Source organism: Natator depressus, chromosome 5 (assembly GCF_965152275.1).
Source record: "Natator depressus isolate rNatDep1 chromosome 5, rNatDep2.hap1, whole genome shotgun sequence".
NCBI lineage: Eukaryota > Metazoa > Chordata > Testudines > Cheloniidae > Natator > Natator depressus.
Window position 1 is genome coordinate 79298747 of NC_134238.1, and position 16874 is coordinate 79315620.

The following is a 16874-nucleotide window of genomic DNA, read 5'->3' on the forward strand; positions in this document are numbered from 1 at the left end:
GTATTTGTTACAGAATTTTGGACTAAAAGTAAATCGATAAGTTTCTGCTCTGTGTTTCAAGAGCAATTAAACTCCCCCCCCCCCCCCTTTGGGAAGTCTTTGAAGGAAGCAGGTCCAGCCCATGCCTGCTGTTCCTGATTTGATACTTTTCCTTTCCGAAGGTCTGTCATGTTCCAGAATCTCTTGGGCTCCATTTCAGCCTTCCTGGGTTACTTGTCAACCTCCTGACTCCCAGCTTTCACTAGGCAATCCTTCTGGAAGCAACAGAACACCCTTCCTGGAGTTGACTATCCTCTACTGGAGTGGGCTGGGCTCCCTTCTGCTCCTAGCAGTTTCTGTGAAGATTAGTGATTGATTAGCGTAGGCTCAACCACAACTCTAGTTCTGACTTCCTGGGATAGTCCACTACATACAGCTGCTTCTCCAGAGACTTGAATTTCTTGTTTTTGTACCCAGGAACAGTTGACTGTGTCACACAAACATTATGCACTTGACATGGCAGCAAAGCCAGATGTCAAATTTTGGGAGAGCAACACTTCGCTGTCTGACTGATTCAGCCAAAACTCCTTTGTCCTACCATCCAGGGAGGATACTGCTTGCCAGTAACCTGCAGCAGGATCTACACTGACACATACTCGAAGAAGAGAGAACAGTTAGTTACCCTATAGTCACTGGTTCTTTGACCTGTTGTAGTCAGTGTGGATCTTGCCCTCTGTCCCTCTTTTTGGAGTCCTCAGCAATACAAACTTTGAATTACAAGGAACTGACAGAAGGTCATGGCGACCCTACCCTTTATGCACTCCTTTGGGAGCACAAGGTAATGTGGGGAATGTGTGCATTCCCAACTGACATAACTATTAAAAAAACCTTTCCTCTCTCATGCACACCTGCAGTGGAAACCACACGGATTATAACAGCTCAAAGAGCCACAGTTACTGGAGGGTAAGTAACTATTTTATTTGCTGTATCTAATCAGACAGTTAGCTCACCAAGCCTTATACCTGTCTCTAGCAATGACCAGTGTGACAGATCATAAAAAAGTGGAAGATGTCTTTCCTCACCCACCTCCCTGATCCCCAAATTAATGCACCTGGTTACTTCTGCAGTGCTGCACAGAGTGGTGGAGAGACAGATTCTATCTTGTGACCTAATGAATGAGAATTGACCGTTGTTGTTAACGTGTAGCAGCCATTGCTATTGTTTATAAATTATGTGGATTTACTTATGTGCTGCATCTGCAACAAAGAAATGGAAAAACCAGTATTTTGTGGAAAGTGCTTAAAAGTATTCCACGTTTCCTCAAAATATTGTAAATATACTGAGCAACATAAACAACAAGTGTTTCACGCTAAGAGAAAATGTGCTGGGCTATAAGATGCCTTTCACTATAGCAAAAATGTAGGCATATAAATGTGAAGAATGGCTTTTAAGTCTGGTTTTATACTTTATCGTGTATTTTTGCGCTTGTGAAATGCTTTTGTCGAACAGTGTTACTGAGCTGACTCTTCATTGGTGCCTTCGCTAAACTAAATAAGTCTGATTAAACTGCTCTGGAGTGACACTGGCATTCACTCTGATTTGGAGCAGTATTTGCATTCATATTGAATAAGAGTCGAATACAATTTGAATGCAGTAGAAAGCAGTATGATTATCTGGCAGAGGAACATTGGGCACGTTGCCAGTATTGTCTGGAATCTATATGGTGAACTATACAAAAATAGATCACATTGGCTTTTCAAGAAGGTAAAAAAAGAAACCCTCCCTCTTAATGTTTGTTTAAAATTGTTTCAGTCCAGTTACATGGTGTGAAAGCATCTACAGTCAATACTAGGGACCTATGCATAAATACAACCCTAGGACTTCTGGTCTCAGAGTAGTGGTACTAGACAAGCTACAGTAGGTAATGCTCTTGGTCACCGAGAGAGAGGGGTTGTTTAATGTACATCTCAGTAAAGCCTTTCAGTAGTGAATTTATGGAGTAGCATTAGTGGCAAGGTCAGAAAAGTGTACCCTAGTTGAAAAGAGTCATACTATGGTAGGTTTCAGAGTAGCAGCTGTGTTAGTCTGTATTTGCAAAAAGAAAAGGTGTACTTGTGGCACCTTAGAGACTTTTATTTACTATGGTAGTGAGAGCCCAAAATTCTTGTGGTGCAAGACGAAAATTCATTGATGTGTTTACACACATGTATACATATGCGTTCTCGCTCTCTTTCTTTCTGTTGTATGTGCGTGTGTGCCTCTTAGGCAAGAAAAAAGGTAAAACTCAGTCTCTCTTCAGTGGATAAAAATCATGATTTAAAATAACTTAAGTCATATATTTACATATATGATTCTTTTTACTTTTTATTTTATAGTACACCTCTACCCCGATATAACGCGGTCCTTGGGAGCCAAAAAATCTTACCACGCTATAGGTGAAACCGCATTATATCGAACTTGCTTTGGCCTCGAGCATTTCCGTTATTAATAGCCACTTCCCGCCCCCTGACTGACCCCTCAGAACCCCTGACCATCCAACCCCCCCCACTCCCTGTCCCCTGACCGCCCCGCCCCCAGAACCTCCAACCCCTGGGCCCCAGCCACCTTAACACGCTGCTCAGAGCAGTGTGTTGGAGCCTGACGCGCTGATCCACCAGAGTGCACAGTCCTGCCCCCCAGAGCGCTGCTTTACCGCGTTATATCCAAATTTGTGTTATATCGGGTTGCGTTATATTGGGGTAGAGGTGTACTACTTGTTTCTTAGTTTAATTGTTAAATCTCCTTCCCTACCCCCCCAACTGAGATCTGAAATTCAGTAGGAAAAATTTCACAAATACATTGCTCATCTGTGCTGCAACAAATCCAGGGCTTCATTAATATCCTTAATGCACAACACCACAAACTCCAACACAAAATTGATAAGCAAAAGAGCTTGAGCTGTTTTTGCAACCAACATTACTTTTCAATATATTGAACTTCTACGTTTCAAGAAAGCTTGAAATGCTTTGATCACATTGTCCTCTTTCATCGGGATTTGCAGTTTGAAGTCAGTGGGACCTGTGTGCCTAAATCACAAAGGTGCTTTAGAAAATGCCAACATTAAGACCCTAAATTCAGGCCTAGAAATCTAAGTTAAGGCTTCTGTTTCTGAACTTTGGCCTGTGTGTGGTTGGTTGGTTGTTTTTAAGTTCACAATAACTTCAATTGAAAGTTTAAATAACGTTTAATTGTTAAAACTGTGGTAACTTTCATTTTGAAGCAACGATTTCATACCACTAAGATTTTTAATAAAAATGTTAGCCTGTAATTCTGGACGCAATTATGTACATGCTTAGCAAGCACAGGGGTGGTCCCACTGAATTCAATAACCTTTTTGGGATCAGGACCTTAATTTTCAATATTTAGTTTTTTGCATATAGCATTTGTGTAAAATTCAACTAAGATACACCACCAATAATGGTATTTCAAAAAAGCATTAGTTCTGTGTAAATTTTAATCTAAAATTGCAACGGCACAAATTTTTACATCAGTTTTACAAAGCCTCAAACTGATTTTAATTCACTTCTGTCTGGTTTCTGCCCTGAGATGCATAATGTCAAAAAGGGTGGATTCATCTTCCCTAGATGCCTGCTGAGTGTCTTGACTTTTATTTGAATGGAAAATCTGAAGCAACTTGTTGTCCCAGGTTTGTTTTAAGTGTAATATTTCAAGGCTTAAGAAAAGGCCTGAAGGTTTGAGAATAAACTTGATCTACAGTATTTACTTATTTATTTGTTAATTTTGTAGGGTGTAGCTGGAAATCCTATGGTAAAGTCGGTGCTTGATAAAACAAAACACTCAGTAGAGTCCATGATCACTACGCTGGATCCTGGCATGGCTCCATATATCAGTAAGTACTTGAGGCAAACTTCCATAGAGTAGTAAGTGTGAATCATACAGAACTCGTAAACTTAAAGAGATCTTATAGTCTTCAGATGAATTTTTAGGTACTGTACAGGTTTATAATAAAACTGATCATTTAAAAGCAGTACTGGAATGTGGTGTACACCAAATTTTGTACGTAAGACAGGTTTTTTTGTTTTGTTTTGTTTTAATGTTGGGCCATGATTCAAGTTACAACACCAACTTTTAGTGGTGTGGTAGTGATGGAATCGTTACATTTGGAATGCTGCTATCTTTCTATGCCCCACTTTGCAATCAATTTGTAACTTCCCCAGTTAAACTTGGGGTTGAAATGTCTCTGATTCGGTTCAGCAAGTGTGCCATAATTTCCAAAAATAGGCACTTTTTGGAAAGTTATATTAAAAACCCATTCTGCCACCTTAATTGGATGTTTTGTCAGGATGGTCTTGTGGTAAAGCACTGGACTGAGACTCAGGGGGCCTGGGTTCTAGTCTCAGCTTTGCCACAGACTTTGTGTGATCTTGAGCAAGTCACACAGCTACATCTACGCTATGAGCCAAGGGTGTGATTTCCCCTGCTCGTGTACACATACTCATGCTAGCTCTTGTCAAGATAGTGTGAGTATAAATAGCAGTGTCGCTGTGGGAGCATAGGTGGTGGCAGTGGACACACGGCTGAGCTATGCCGAGTACATATCCACTGGTTTCAGGTGGGTTTGCGCTCAACCGCGCGTCTGCTGCTACTACCTGCGTTACCACATCTACACTGCTATTTATGCTTGGGCTCGCTCCATAAGAGCTGGGGTGAGCATGTTTACACAAGCAGGGGAATCACACCCCTAACTCATAGTGTGGATGTAGCCTTAATCTCTCTGTGCTTTAATATTCTGCTTGTATGTTCTATCCCTTTGTCCCTCTCGTTAGACTGTAAGCTCTTCAGTGTAGGGACTGTCTCTTTGTATTACACTAGTGCCTAGAAGTCCTACCTGAGATTGGTGCCCATTGTGCTAGGTGTGGCATAAACACACAGTAAGAGACAGGCCCTTCACTAAAGAGCTCAGTCTAAATAGACAGGACAGACAAGAATGGGATGGGAAACAGGTGTGTAATGCAGCTTGATGCAGCTGGTTAGTGGCAGATCTGGGAATAGAACACAAGTATACATTGTAGTCCAAGGGATAGGCCAGTGCCTTATCCATTGGACCACACTGCTTATACCAATGTTGGTTGGACTTCTAATATATAGTTTGCTATGTCTGCACAATATGTTAACTTCAGAAAGATCATTCATGGTGTCTCTAAAAATTTGCAGGTGCAAACTTTGGAAGGTGAGCAGTTATCTGGGCTCCTATAGCTACCTCTTCAGTTCTCTGTTTGCTGTAGTCGTCTGCATAGATACATATGAAAATACAAAAACTGAGGGAAGGGAGAGGGAAGAGCTTGGAATCTTATTTAATAACTCGTAACTGAAAGTCCGTGCCCACCCACGGGTATGGCATTTGGGTCAAGTAATTCACCATCCCTGTAGTCTCCTTCATACAACTAATGAAATTGTTGTATGCAAATTAGCTGTAGAGTAAGAGTGGTGATTTTGTTGAGTTACTTCTGTTGTCACAATGATGTAAGACTTTGCATGTCATAGAATCATAGAATATCAGAGTTGGAAGGGACCTCAGAAGGTCATCTAGTCCAACCCCCTGCTCAAAGCAGGGCCAATCCCCAATTTTTGCCCCAATCCCTAAATGGCCCCCCCCAAGGATGGATACATGCCTTTATTTTAGCTGTTCAGTGCGTGGATGTAATGTGTAAAGTCACAATGGCTGAGAACTTAAATTTGATGGCAGTAAACTCTAAAGCCCAGTGATGATTGAACCTGGTGATATTCTGAACCAAAAGAGCTCTCAACCTTGCTTGTAGCTGTTTCCATTGCTTCACGCTGGTTAAACAGACATTCTGGGCTTCAGAGTGACACACAGTGAGCATCCTGGAATCTTAGAATAGAGTGTACAGCTACTTTAAAATACTTTAATTACAGAGTTATTCTTGGCTAAAAGGAAAAAAATGTAATGTAGTTTAGCGCTAAAACTCATTGCATGCTTCAAGTGTGTTGGAGTTTGTTTTTGTCCCTTCAGTAATCCAATGAGTATGCTAATGGCCAAGGAATACTCACCCGGCTAGTGACTTATTTCTACTATAAAATGGTGCCTTTGTGGCAGACATTCCAAACCCATGAAGAAAACGCAGAAATTGCGCTTGTTTTTGGCTTAATTGGCTTGTGAGTTGCTTGTTGGCTAGTGTTTGGCTTGTTGCTTCTTTTTTTTCCGATCAGCTCCTGGCAAGGGGGGGAAAGCAGAGACAAGAGGGGGAGGGAGTCAGGAGTGCAGAGTGGGCCCACCACAGTCCCAGACTGCATGCCAGGGGGATGTAGTCACATAGAGTGTTGGGGTTCTTAGGGATTGGCTTGTTTTGGCCTTGTTTTGAAATGGGATTAGCTTGATTTTTGGCTTATTGTGAAAGTCGGGGTGCTTATTTACCGCATGAAAGTTGGCAACTGTGCTTTGCGGTAAAGACCATTGGATTTCGTTTTTAACTAAGTTTGAAGGAATTTCACTAACTGCACCCTTCTAGTATGAAAAAAAATACATAGATAAAAATAAAGATAAAGTTCTCTTGTGTGCCACTTATACTTTTAATAAATGTTTAAGATTTTTATTTAAGGTTATCTAAATTGCTTATACGAATCTTCCATCCAGTATGCCTCCATTTAAATGTGTTGAGTTTTCATGCACCAATGTCATTGTACAGCCTTTTTCAACTTTCTGTAGTAAAACCTACCTAATGGGGTACTTAAATATCATCCAGCATAGTTCTGATACCAGAAAGTGAGAATCAAAAGTCACTAAAAGGCCACAAAACACAACTTAAGGGTTTGTAGAAGCATGAAGAGGAAATGCTAATACTTGAATGTTTCTCCTCTCCTCCAAAAACACAGCATTTGCATTGCTGCTTGAGAATCGCTGGCAGCAGAATTCAGAGAGAGACTTCATGGTACTCAGCACTTTGGAGGTGTCTGGAATATATAATATGTTCCTTATAATGGATTTGAGAGCTATTTCACCCCAATTCACCCTGAAAACGACAGGAACCCAGGTGGAGTGGATGCAAACCTATAGATTCTTTGTCTTTTTGGCTCAAATACGTAAAGATAATAAATATTCAATAGCACTGAGAGCCTCACTTTTAAGTGACAAAGGCTTATCTGCTCATTAAGTAGGAGTTATTGTGTGTGTGGTATGAAATCATTTATAAGGCCGACCAGCTGTGGAGAGAATATTTGGGGGGCAGGGAGCCCCAAAGCTCTAGTAAATGTTGATTACACACAATTCAGGAAATCTAGAGTTAAAGGTTCCCACTCCTCTTTCACAGGATCTGATCATGTAGCTCTAGGCAGTTTTGTGTGCTATTTAGCAAACAATACAATATTATCTAATGCAGTAATAAACTTGGAAACTTAAGATTCAGTTAACCAAATGAACTTGCCCACGTTGCCTATATCATGTACTAAGTTATATCAAATTCTTTAAAAAGCGCAAATTATGTCAAAGGGGAAGGTTGTTCTTGGAACTTTAACTGTTATGTATGCTGCCATTTTTTGTATTTGAGGAACTCTGTATGTCGCAGGATCAGGACATAAATTCGTAACCTTCCTGTTGTCATGAAAATACCAAAAGGCTAATCCCTGGTATCAGGGTGATTTCCCCCATTTTTGCAGAACTTCGAATCCCTGCTCCAAATCTGGGGGTGCTAGAGTTGCTCAGTGGAAAGGTTGTAAGAATTTTTTTTAACATGGGCAAAAACAATATATTTTTCCCTTATGTCATTCTTGGAAAGAGCTGAACTGTTTTAACTGACATGTTCTAAAAAGAATTTAGCCTAAGGCAGGCACTTGGCATGGAATATTTCAGTTGGAAGTTTGGCCAAATTGTGATCTGTTCAAAATGGGGTCTTATAATGGAAGACTTTGAGCAAGCTTTACTATTGGTGGCGCTGCCAGCTCTGCTTATCATGTGAAGCATGTGTTACTAGTTTTGCAATCACGTAATGAAAGCCTCTGTTCTAATTTAGAGGAGGAGAGCTAAACTTGACATGCCAACCTTAACTCTGAATTTCCTGACTTGTGGTTAAAACCTCAAATTTAACATAGCTTTTTGCACATAATACCTTTATTTCTATATTGTAGCATTATATAGCATATAAGATGAGTGAACACGTGCTCTCACACACTCATTACAGAAAAATAATGATCATAAACCCAGGGCCGAGTCCTGCTCTTAATAAAGCTAATGGCAAAACTGCTGTTGAATTCAGTGAGTATAATGTTGGGAATGAATCGCTTTCCTTTCCAAATAGTTACATTTGTGAGTGTGTCCTTGAATCCTGATAGCTTTGGTTTGACAAGCTGCACTATCTAGCTCATGTAGTGCTTGCTACAATAAAGAGTATACCATATATAGAATAGTTTATTGGACTAGAACGCATTAGCACCAACCTCCTGGAAGATTTTTATGCTGTCAGGGCATTCCACTAGGGTTTACTCCTGCACAAGTCCTAGCTGAATCTTCAAACACCTATTAAACTATAGTGCCTGATTCTTTATTCATATCAAGATGTTCTCAGAAGTTTTCTGTCCTACTGTACCTTACAGTTTAATACAATTGTTAATGTTCAGTGATGTATACATAAAATTCCATTGAGCAATAGTTACTTCTTGAATTTTTTGCTTTAAACATAAAAGGTTTGGGTAGAATGTCCTGTTGTCACCATTCTGGCAAACCTTCAGTGACTTCTAATAAAGATCAGAGGGGTAGCCGTGTTAGTCTGAATCTGTAAAAGCAGCAGAGAGTCTGTGGCACCTTATAGACTAACAGATGTACTGGAGTGTAAGCTTTCATGGGTGAATAAAGAAGAAGTGGGTATTCACCCACGAAAGCTTATGCTCCAATACGTCTGTTAGTCTATAAGGTGCCATAGGACTCTTTGCTGCTTCTAATAAAGAGAAACTGTTCCCTGTAATTGAGGGTTGACAAATCAATATAGGCCAAGGTGAAAACTATTCTTTTTCCAATATTTTTAAGCCTCATGTTGATTGTGGTAAATGCTATTGTTGATGACATATTGGGGTAAGTACTGCAGACTTCATCAGCAGGTTTTCTAGGTGCACTATTTGATGTCTGTAGCATCTGTTTTTTTGGGGCGGGGAAGGGATTTCAAAAAGCATTACCTTGTGTTGGCCTTTTTTTAAGAGGTTGCTTTAATTTTCTGTTTGTTCCTGCTGTCAGTGGATTCTCAGAAATGGCAGCTTAACAGACTAACAACTTTCCAGTCTTCTGTGTTTGTACAAAGTACTCATATTTGATACTTTGCAAGGGAAAATTAACATCCAACCAAACTACTTGAAGTTCAGCATTGTTTGCTTGAAAATACCAACATGTTATATTTAAGCTGTTCTTAAGAAGTGAAGCATGTTGCAGCAAGGACTTTTGGAAGGTGCTGTGATGGATTAAAGCTTATCCAAGATTGGCTAGCGAAAATAAGAAGAATGTAATATCTAAAATATTCTTAGAAGCGGTTAAAAAACAATTGTGTGGTGGTGGGTGGAGGAGGTGAAAATGTATCATTTTTAGGCTTCTTCCAAAAATATGAATTGTTTCCTATAAAGTTTTGTTTTTTTAAAATTCTTTCCTTAAAATTTATTTTCTTGATTAAAAATACAACCCACATTTCATAGATGTTAGCTGTCGAAGGAAAACAAACTACAAAGATGCTGAACCATTAGAGCTGCAAACAAGCAGACCCAGTTAAACAATCTATGTTGAAGCTCATGGTTCAAGAATATACTTGGAAAAAACTTACTTTCTTTTGGGCTCTTACAGTCTTACAAGTGTTAACAAGTATGAGGTGTCAGTTCATTTGCTTGTGGGCAAGTTTCCACATCACCAAAACGTATCAGAATTTATACCTATGCCAGGATTTAAAATAAATAAATAAATAAATAAATAAATGTGTTAGGCCTCTAAATCCATATTCTGGCTTCTATAAGTTGTCTGATCTTTAAAAAGGGCTGGGCACCCCATCAGCTCCCATTGACTTCCCTGAATGCAAAATTTACTTAAAAAAAGCTTAATCTTAACTCTTCACCTAAAAGATTTCCTAAGTAGAGGTTACTTCATAAGAGATGGCTGGTGGGAACAATTTCCTTCTAACCAACGCTCCCGTTTCCAGTACCCATTACAAGAAACTCAGCTTGACTTGTACTGATGGATAGTGTGTTGTACATGAGGATGATAGGGAAAGAGACTACTGATTTCTATTGGGGCCTACTCTGAGATGTGAGTGTATTTTGAATTAGCTTCTATTAAAATATTTTTGTCTTTGTAGAATCGGGGGGAGAACTGGACATAGTGGTTACCTCCAATAAAGAAGTAAAAGTTGCTGCCATTCGAGATGCTTTCCAAGAAGTCTTTGGAATGGCCACAGTTACAGGAGAAGCTGGACTGTCTAACATTGCACCACAACCTGTGGGCTATGCAGCTGGATTAAAAGTAAGGGGTTAAGGGCAGTATAGAAAGTTTTGTGCAGAGAATATTACAAATATCAGTGACCATGAGTGGAGCAGTTTACCTAGAACAATCCCATCCTCTGAGAAATACCTTTGTCTCCCCAGAACATTTAAATGGGGAAGCTTTCTTGTTCATTACTGTCTTTGTATATAGGTGTCATCTGTGCCACGTCAGTCATTAGAAGGTGCTCTCAGGCATGTGTGTCCTGTTGCAAAGACAGCTAAAGAGCATAAATATATTGTCAATTTTCTACATGGTCACTGACTGCAAATGTACGTAGCATGTTGTGTCAGATCATAAGAGTTTCACAGTGTATCAATTCTTGGTCCTCTGTCTACTTGACAGTACCATTTAAAATAAATTACACTAGTTTTAAAGGAGAGATTCTCCTATGATATTACTAACTTGATAAAGTTTTAACACAATTAGTTGATTAAATAGCCAGAACATAATGCTAGAGAATGTATGTGAGACTAATAGAAACATTTACAATCTTTAACCATGGTGAAACTCAGCACCATTACAAGTAAAGGTGTCTTAAATTTCTTTCAATATGAAACTAGTTTTTTTCACATGAAGTCAGTAATTTGATTTGTAATGAACTAAAGCATATTTGAAACTGCCAAAGTTTTGTCACAGTTCGTGTAACTTTTGGGATTCTAAAGGAAGCATTTTTTTACTTCAAAATGTTGTTTATTATGCAACACCAAAGGCTTTTTGAACAATATCTGTGGTGTATGTTAATGATAAAAGGTACATTCATCCATCAGTTTTATGCTGTGTTGTGACCTAAAGAGAATATTTTCTAACCACTCATTACGTTGTCATTTAGGGAGCTCAGGAAAGGATAGACAGCTTGCGTCGGACTGGAGTGATACATGAGAAACAGCCTGCTGTATCTGTAGAAAATTTCATCGCAGAATTGCTTCCTGACAAGTGAGAGGCTTAAATGTATTCTCTGGGAGAAAAATCATTCTGTATTGGTCCAGGTGCCCCATAAAGAGTTGTTAGCAGTATTCTACTTGGGAGATGAAAGGAGAGAATCTGTCATTGTACGGTATTGTCTTGGCAGGCTTTGCTTTGATGAAATTGTTAGCTTCCTGCTCAAAAAATCTTGAGAGCTTAATAGCTAAATTCTGTCAGGTTTATGAGACTCAAAGTTGAAAAACATGCCACAGTTGCACTTAAATCTATAGAAGTGAGAAACTTATAGTAAAGTAAAAGCTGGAATTGGTTACTAGTTCTGTTCTGAAATGACAACTGATTTGGAGAGTATACTAGGTAGGTACTAAGCATCAGAGGGGTAGCCATGTTAGTCTGGATCTGTAAAAGCAGCAAAGAGCCCTGTGGCACCTTATAAACTAACAGACATATTGGAGCATAAGCTTTTGTGGGTGAATACCCACTTCGGCATGTATCCGACGAAGTGGGTATTCACCCACGAAAGCTTATGCTCCAATACGTCTGTTAGTCTGTAAGGTGTCACTTTGCCGCTTAGGTAGGTACTGACACTCTAGTAATGTTATGCTTAGGTAGTACCTTTATCTAATAACGTATGATATTCTCAAGTCTGGTCAGCTTTCCTTTACCATTCACACACAATGTACTTCTCAGTACTGCTCTCAGCAGTTGTGACAGTCTCTTGTTTTGGAATTCACATTAACTTGTTTTCTAAACAAATTGTTTTCCTAAGAAAAGATGGAACTGACAAATAATTTTTGAGGTAATTAGTTTCATAATACAGTTTGAGAAGTATTAGGGCCCATTTCTTGTTTGTCTTATATGATTTCTTTGGCAAGGATGTGAAGTGATATATATATATATATATATATATATATTTTTTTTGGTAATGTGCTGAGCTTTGATTTGTTTTTGTTTTTTTTAACCTACTCTGCTCCATTCAATTACACTTTTCAAAACTACTTTTAATAGCTTAGGTAGAAGATGGAGCTTGGATTTTAACCCTGCCAGAGTTGCATCATTGCCAGAATGTCATTCTTCAATTGGTTGATGTTCTTTACTGTTTAAAGCTTTGGGTAACGTGTGTGCCATTGCAGGTGGTTTGACATTGGATGTCTGATTGTTGAAGATCCAGTCCATGGGATTCATCTAGAAACTTTTACCCAAGCGACACCAGTGCCTCTGGAATACATTCAACAGGTGAGGTGTTTTGTATCTTTTATCGGGGGTAGACTTATGGCCTGAGCATTAGGAGTTAGAACTCATGAGTTCTAATCTCATCACGAACACCGACTCTCTGGGAAGTTACCTCTCCATTTGTAAAATGAGGCTAAGGTCTACCTGAAAGCTGTTGTGAAAGTTAATCAATACGTGTAACAGCTTTTTGTAGAAAAACACTGTACAAGTCTCATTACTTTTTTAAATTAAAAAATCCAAAACAACCTGTAGACACACATTTCAGTTTGCAAACATGATTTTTTTTATAGGTAGTCATTTAAATCCAAGGTGACAGTTGGCAAAAGCCATGTCATAAAGGTCTAGATTGTGCCCAAGAAAGAAATTTAAATTTTAAAATGCTTTCAATAAAGAATAATGGAATGTTTGAAAATAATGAATTATTAAAAGATGCTGTGCAAGTTACTGCTGAGTCAATGTATTTTTCCATCATTGAGACGGATGGCAGTTTCTGAACCCTAATGCTTGCATTTGTATTGTGACTTAATGACACAACAAACTATTGCCCAATCCCACAATACATTAGAGGGCCAAAATGCTGAGCCAGCATGGAGTCCTTTTGCCTTCAGTGAACCTATATGCAAGTGCAAGGGTCTTCCCTTGCATGGTGTTTTGCTGGGTTAAGGCCTTCTGTTTAGCATATTTAATTTTGGTTTTAGGTTGTTTTGCATATAACATAAAATAATAAAACTGATCCTTGTCTTGTCACTTTAAGTGAAGTGTAGCCTTGGTCTAGGGGACTTGGGATTCACCACTCCTGGATTCAGTTTCCAGCATTGCCACTGACTCGGTATCACCTTTTCTAAGGACCTTAACCACCCTATTCCTTGGTTTGCCCTTCTTTACTTACCATCTCCACAGAAGTATTGAGAGTTCCAATTAATAGTAAAACTGTTCGAGAGGTTTGGCTGAGATGAGCTGTGTGAGTGCAAATTTTGTTTGTATACATAAACGTTAACATTTTAACAATGTGACTTAGACTCTATTTAGATCTTCATTTATAAAATATGTAGCTATCACATCAGACTTGAGGCAAACTTTAATGACTTTTTAAAAAATTTAGTTCACAAATGTTATTTTAACTGCCAACAGTTAGCAGCAAACAGACAATCCCAAGATTCAATAGCAACAACCACTATGGAGTAAATACCTCACCCACTTTGTCTCTCCAGTATCCTGGGGTCTACCTTGCTACAACTACAATTCATACAATGTTCCTTTATCTCATCCACTTTAAAGGACACAAATCAAATATAACCTAACATCATCTAGCTTTTGCAAAACATAACGAATAAGAATTTTTTCCTATTGTTTCCCAACATTTTTTTGTAGGCACTTTCCCATGAAAAATTGCTAAACAAAACTGTTTTTGTTCTGAATATAAACTTCAGTTTCAGGTTTTGAAAACCTAAAACACCCATATGTGGGTGTTTATCTGTTTTGCTACTGAATCCAATGGAAGACTGCCATGATCTTTTTTTCATTTTAATTTTTCAGAACTTTGTCCAACTTTGGGGAATGTGCAGATTGCCAAAAGGAAAAATGTAACTTTGTCAGTCTCACGAGCCTTTTTGCAACTGCATCACGTTGTTGACTCGTATTCAATTTGTGATCCACTGTAACCCTGAGATCATTTTTCAACAGTACTATCACCTAATCAGTTATTCTCCATTTTGTAGTTGTGCATTTGATTTTTTTCCTTCCTAAGTGTAGTACTTGGCATTTGTCTTTACTGAATTGCATAGTGTTGATTTCAGTCCAATTCTTTAATTGTCGAGGTTGTTTTGAATTCTAATCCTGTCCTTCAAAGTCCTTGAAAACCGTTCCAGATAGGCGTCATCCACAAATGTTATAAGCTGTAGTGTTTTGGGGTGCAACCTGGACTAGTGACAAGTTGTCACCATCCACCCTTTAACTCTGGATGCCTTGAGTGCTCTGGTACTGTGGCTCACAGCCTAGACACCAGCAGACAAATATGCAGTTCCCGAAGTGTCTATGTCCTATGCAAACCTGGTTCAGTACTCTGACACCAGCAGCCTGCCTACAACACAACAGCACCCCATTGATTTCCACAGGCCTCAGTTACTATGTACAGGGTGACCCGAACACATTCCCAGTTCCATGTTTCCTCCAAACCATTGGCCGTGAAGTGTCCAGCCCTCTTCTGAAACACTCAGAGAATTGATAAGATTTTTTGCTCGTTTAAAAAGACAAAATCACAGCTTATTATTTTAACTGGAGTTAACAATCTTTTCAATTCAAACACAGCACTGAGTTGGATTATAGTGAAAAAAGATACTTTTATTAACAAAAGGACTTAGGTTAAAAGGTACCAAGTAGAAGTGATTGAAGGTGGAACAGGTTGCATACAAAAGTAAAAATACAATTTGTGGTGGCTAAGACTTAACTCAACAAGCCACAACCTTTGTTCAAGGTAGATTTCTTACCAATCTTTTTCTTTCCATCCATGGCTGACTTTCTGTCAAAGATCTTTGCCTAAGCAGATTTTTTTTTTATTTACGTTCAAGTCCCAGAGACTTCAGCCCCCTAGGTTGAATTACCTATCTTTCTCAGCCTGCAAGAGCTCTGGCCCCTTGTGTCTGTCCAGTGATGGACGCCAAGATGGCTTCTTCTCTCTTCTTCTCTCTTCACAGACTCACTGTTTTGTCCCCAGACTCAGGATGGACCTCTGGCTATTCTTCCCTTTCTGTGGGCTTTCTATCCCCTTGCTGATTCATGTGTAAAAGGACTTCTTTTGTTTTGATTCAACAGTGCTACCTTCCCTCCTGTCTGGGGGAAAAACTTATTTCTCTCTGTGTTTTGGTCACAGACTTTAAAGCATAATATAATTGAGTATCCAAATTTCTTCATATAGTGTTAATACATACATTTCATAATGATATTAATCAACAGTGTGCTCCTAACTTTCATAAAAGACCTTACTCAATAAACATTTGTAAAAAAATAATTATATACAATCAGATGATTCCATTACTTCTTGGTTGAAGTTCAGATCCCCTCCAGAGACTATCTCTCCCACTCGCTGGGTTGATGTCTTTGTTTACCTTTCTATATAACTGTGCCTTCGTTGTCTGCCTGACCAGCAAACACACATTTCTTTGTTTAGGGCAGACTGGCCTTATGCATTGCTTTCCAGTGATCTATTACGTGCCATCTTTTGGGTATGTATCATGATGGTGTGTCAGGTGTAGTGAGCATGTCAGGCCTGATAAGAGTTGCTGACTCAGAGTAGCGAACCACCAATGGGCCTCTGTGTCACAGCATACACTCCACTCCATTGCCTAAGTCATTAATGAAAATGTTGAATAGTACCAGGCCCAGGAGTGATCCCTGTGGGAGCCAACTAGATAAGCCCTCCCAGTTTGACAGCAAACTATAGATAACTACTCTTTGAGTACAGTCTTTCAACCAGTTGTGCACCCACCTTATAGTAATTTCATCTAGACCACATTTCCCTAGTTTGCTTATGAGAATGTCAAACTGTATAAAAATTTTACTAAAACAAAAATATATCCCATCTACTGCTTCCATCCTAGTCAGTAGCCAGAAACTCTGTAAAAGAAGGAAATTAGATTTGTTTGGTATGATTTGTTCTTGACAAATCCAAGCTGGCTGTTCCTTATAACCCTGTTATCCATTAGGTGCTTACAAATTTATTGTTTAATCATTTGTACCAGTAATTTGCCAGGTATCGAAATTAGGCTGACTGTTATGTAATTTCATGGGTTCTCTTTGTTCTTGTTTTTAAAGATAAGTACTACCTTTACCCTTCTCCAGTTATCTTGGACCTTACCCATCCTCCCTGAGTTCTCAAAGATAACTGCTAATGGTTTTAAGATTGCTGAAACTAGTTCCTTAAGTACCCTAGGATGAATTTCCTTAGGCCCTACTGACTTGAACACATCTAATTTATCTAAATATTTTTTAACCTATTTTTTCCCTGTTTTGGCTTGCATTCCTTCTCCCTTGTTGTTAATACTAATAGCGTTAGCATCTGGTCACCCATCAACCATTTTGCTGAAGACTGAAGCAAAATAGACATGAAATACCTCAGGCTTCTTGATCATCCATTATTAGCTCTCTTCTCCCCTCCTACCCCGCCCCCACCCCCAGGACTTTACCCTCAGCCGAGTGAATGAACAAGAATACAACCTGT

General features: G+C 39.0%; 1 protein-coding gene across 3 annotated transcripts in view; it reads left to right on the top strand.

The window, feature by feature from the left end:
• PRRC1 (proline rich coiled-coil 1) overlaps positions 1-16874 on the top strand; it is a 38192-nt gene that overhangs the window by 19157 nt on the left and 2161 nt on the right. For all 3 annotated transcript variants that reach the window (XM_074954039.1, XM_074954040.1, XM_074954038.1), the window contains exons 5-8: positions 3766-3868; positions 10320-10483; positions 11334-11437; positions 12559-12661. In XM_074954039.1, the coding sequence (XP_074810140.1) occupies positions 3766-3868; positions 10320-10483; positions 11334-11437; positions 12559-12661 (474 nt within the window). The remainder of the gene's footprint in view (positions 1-3765; positions 3869-10319; positions 10484-11333; positions 11438-12558; positions 12662-16874) is intronic.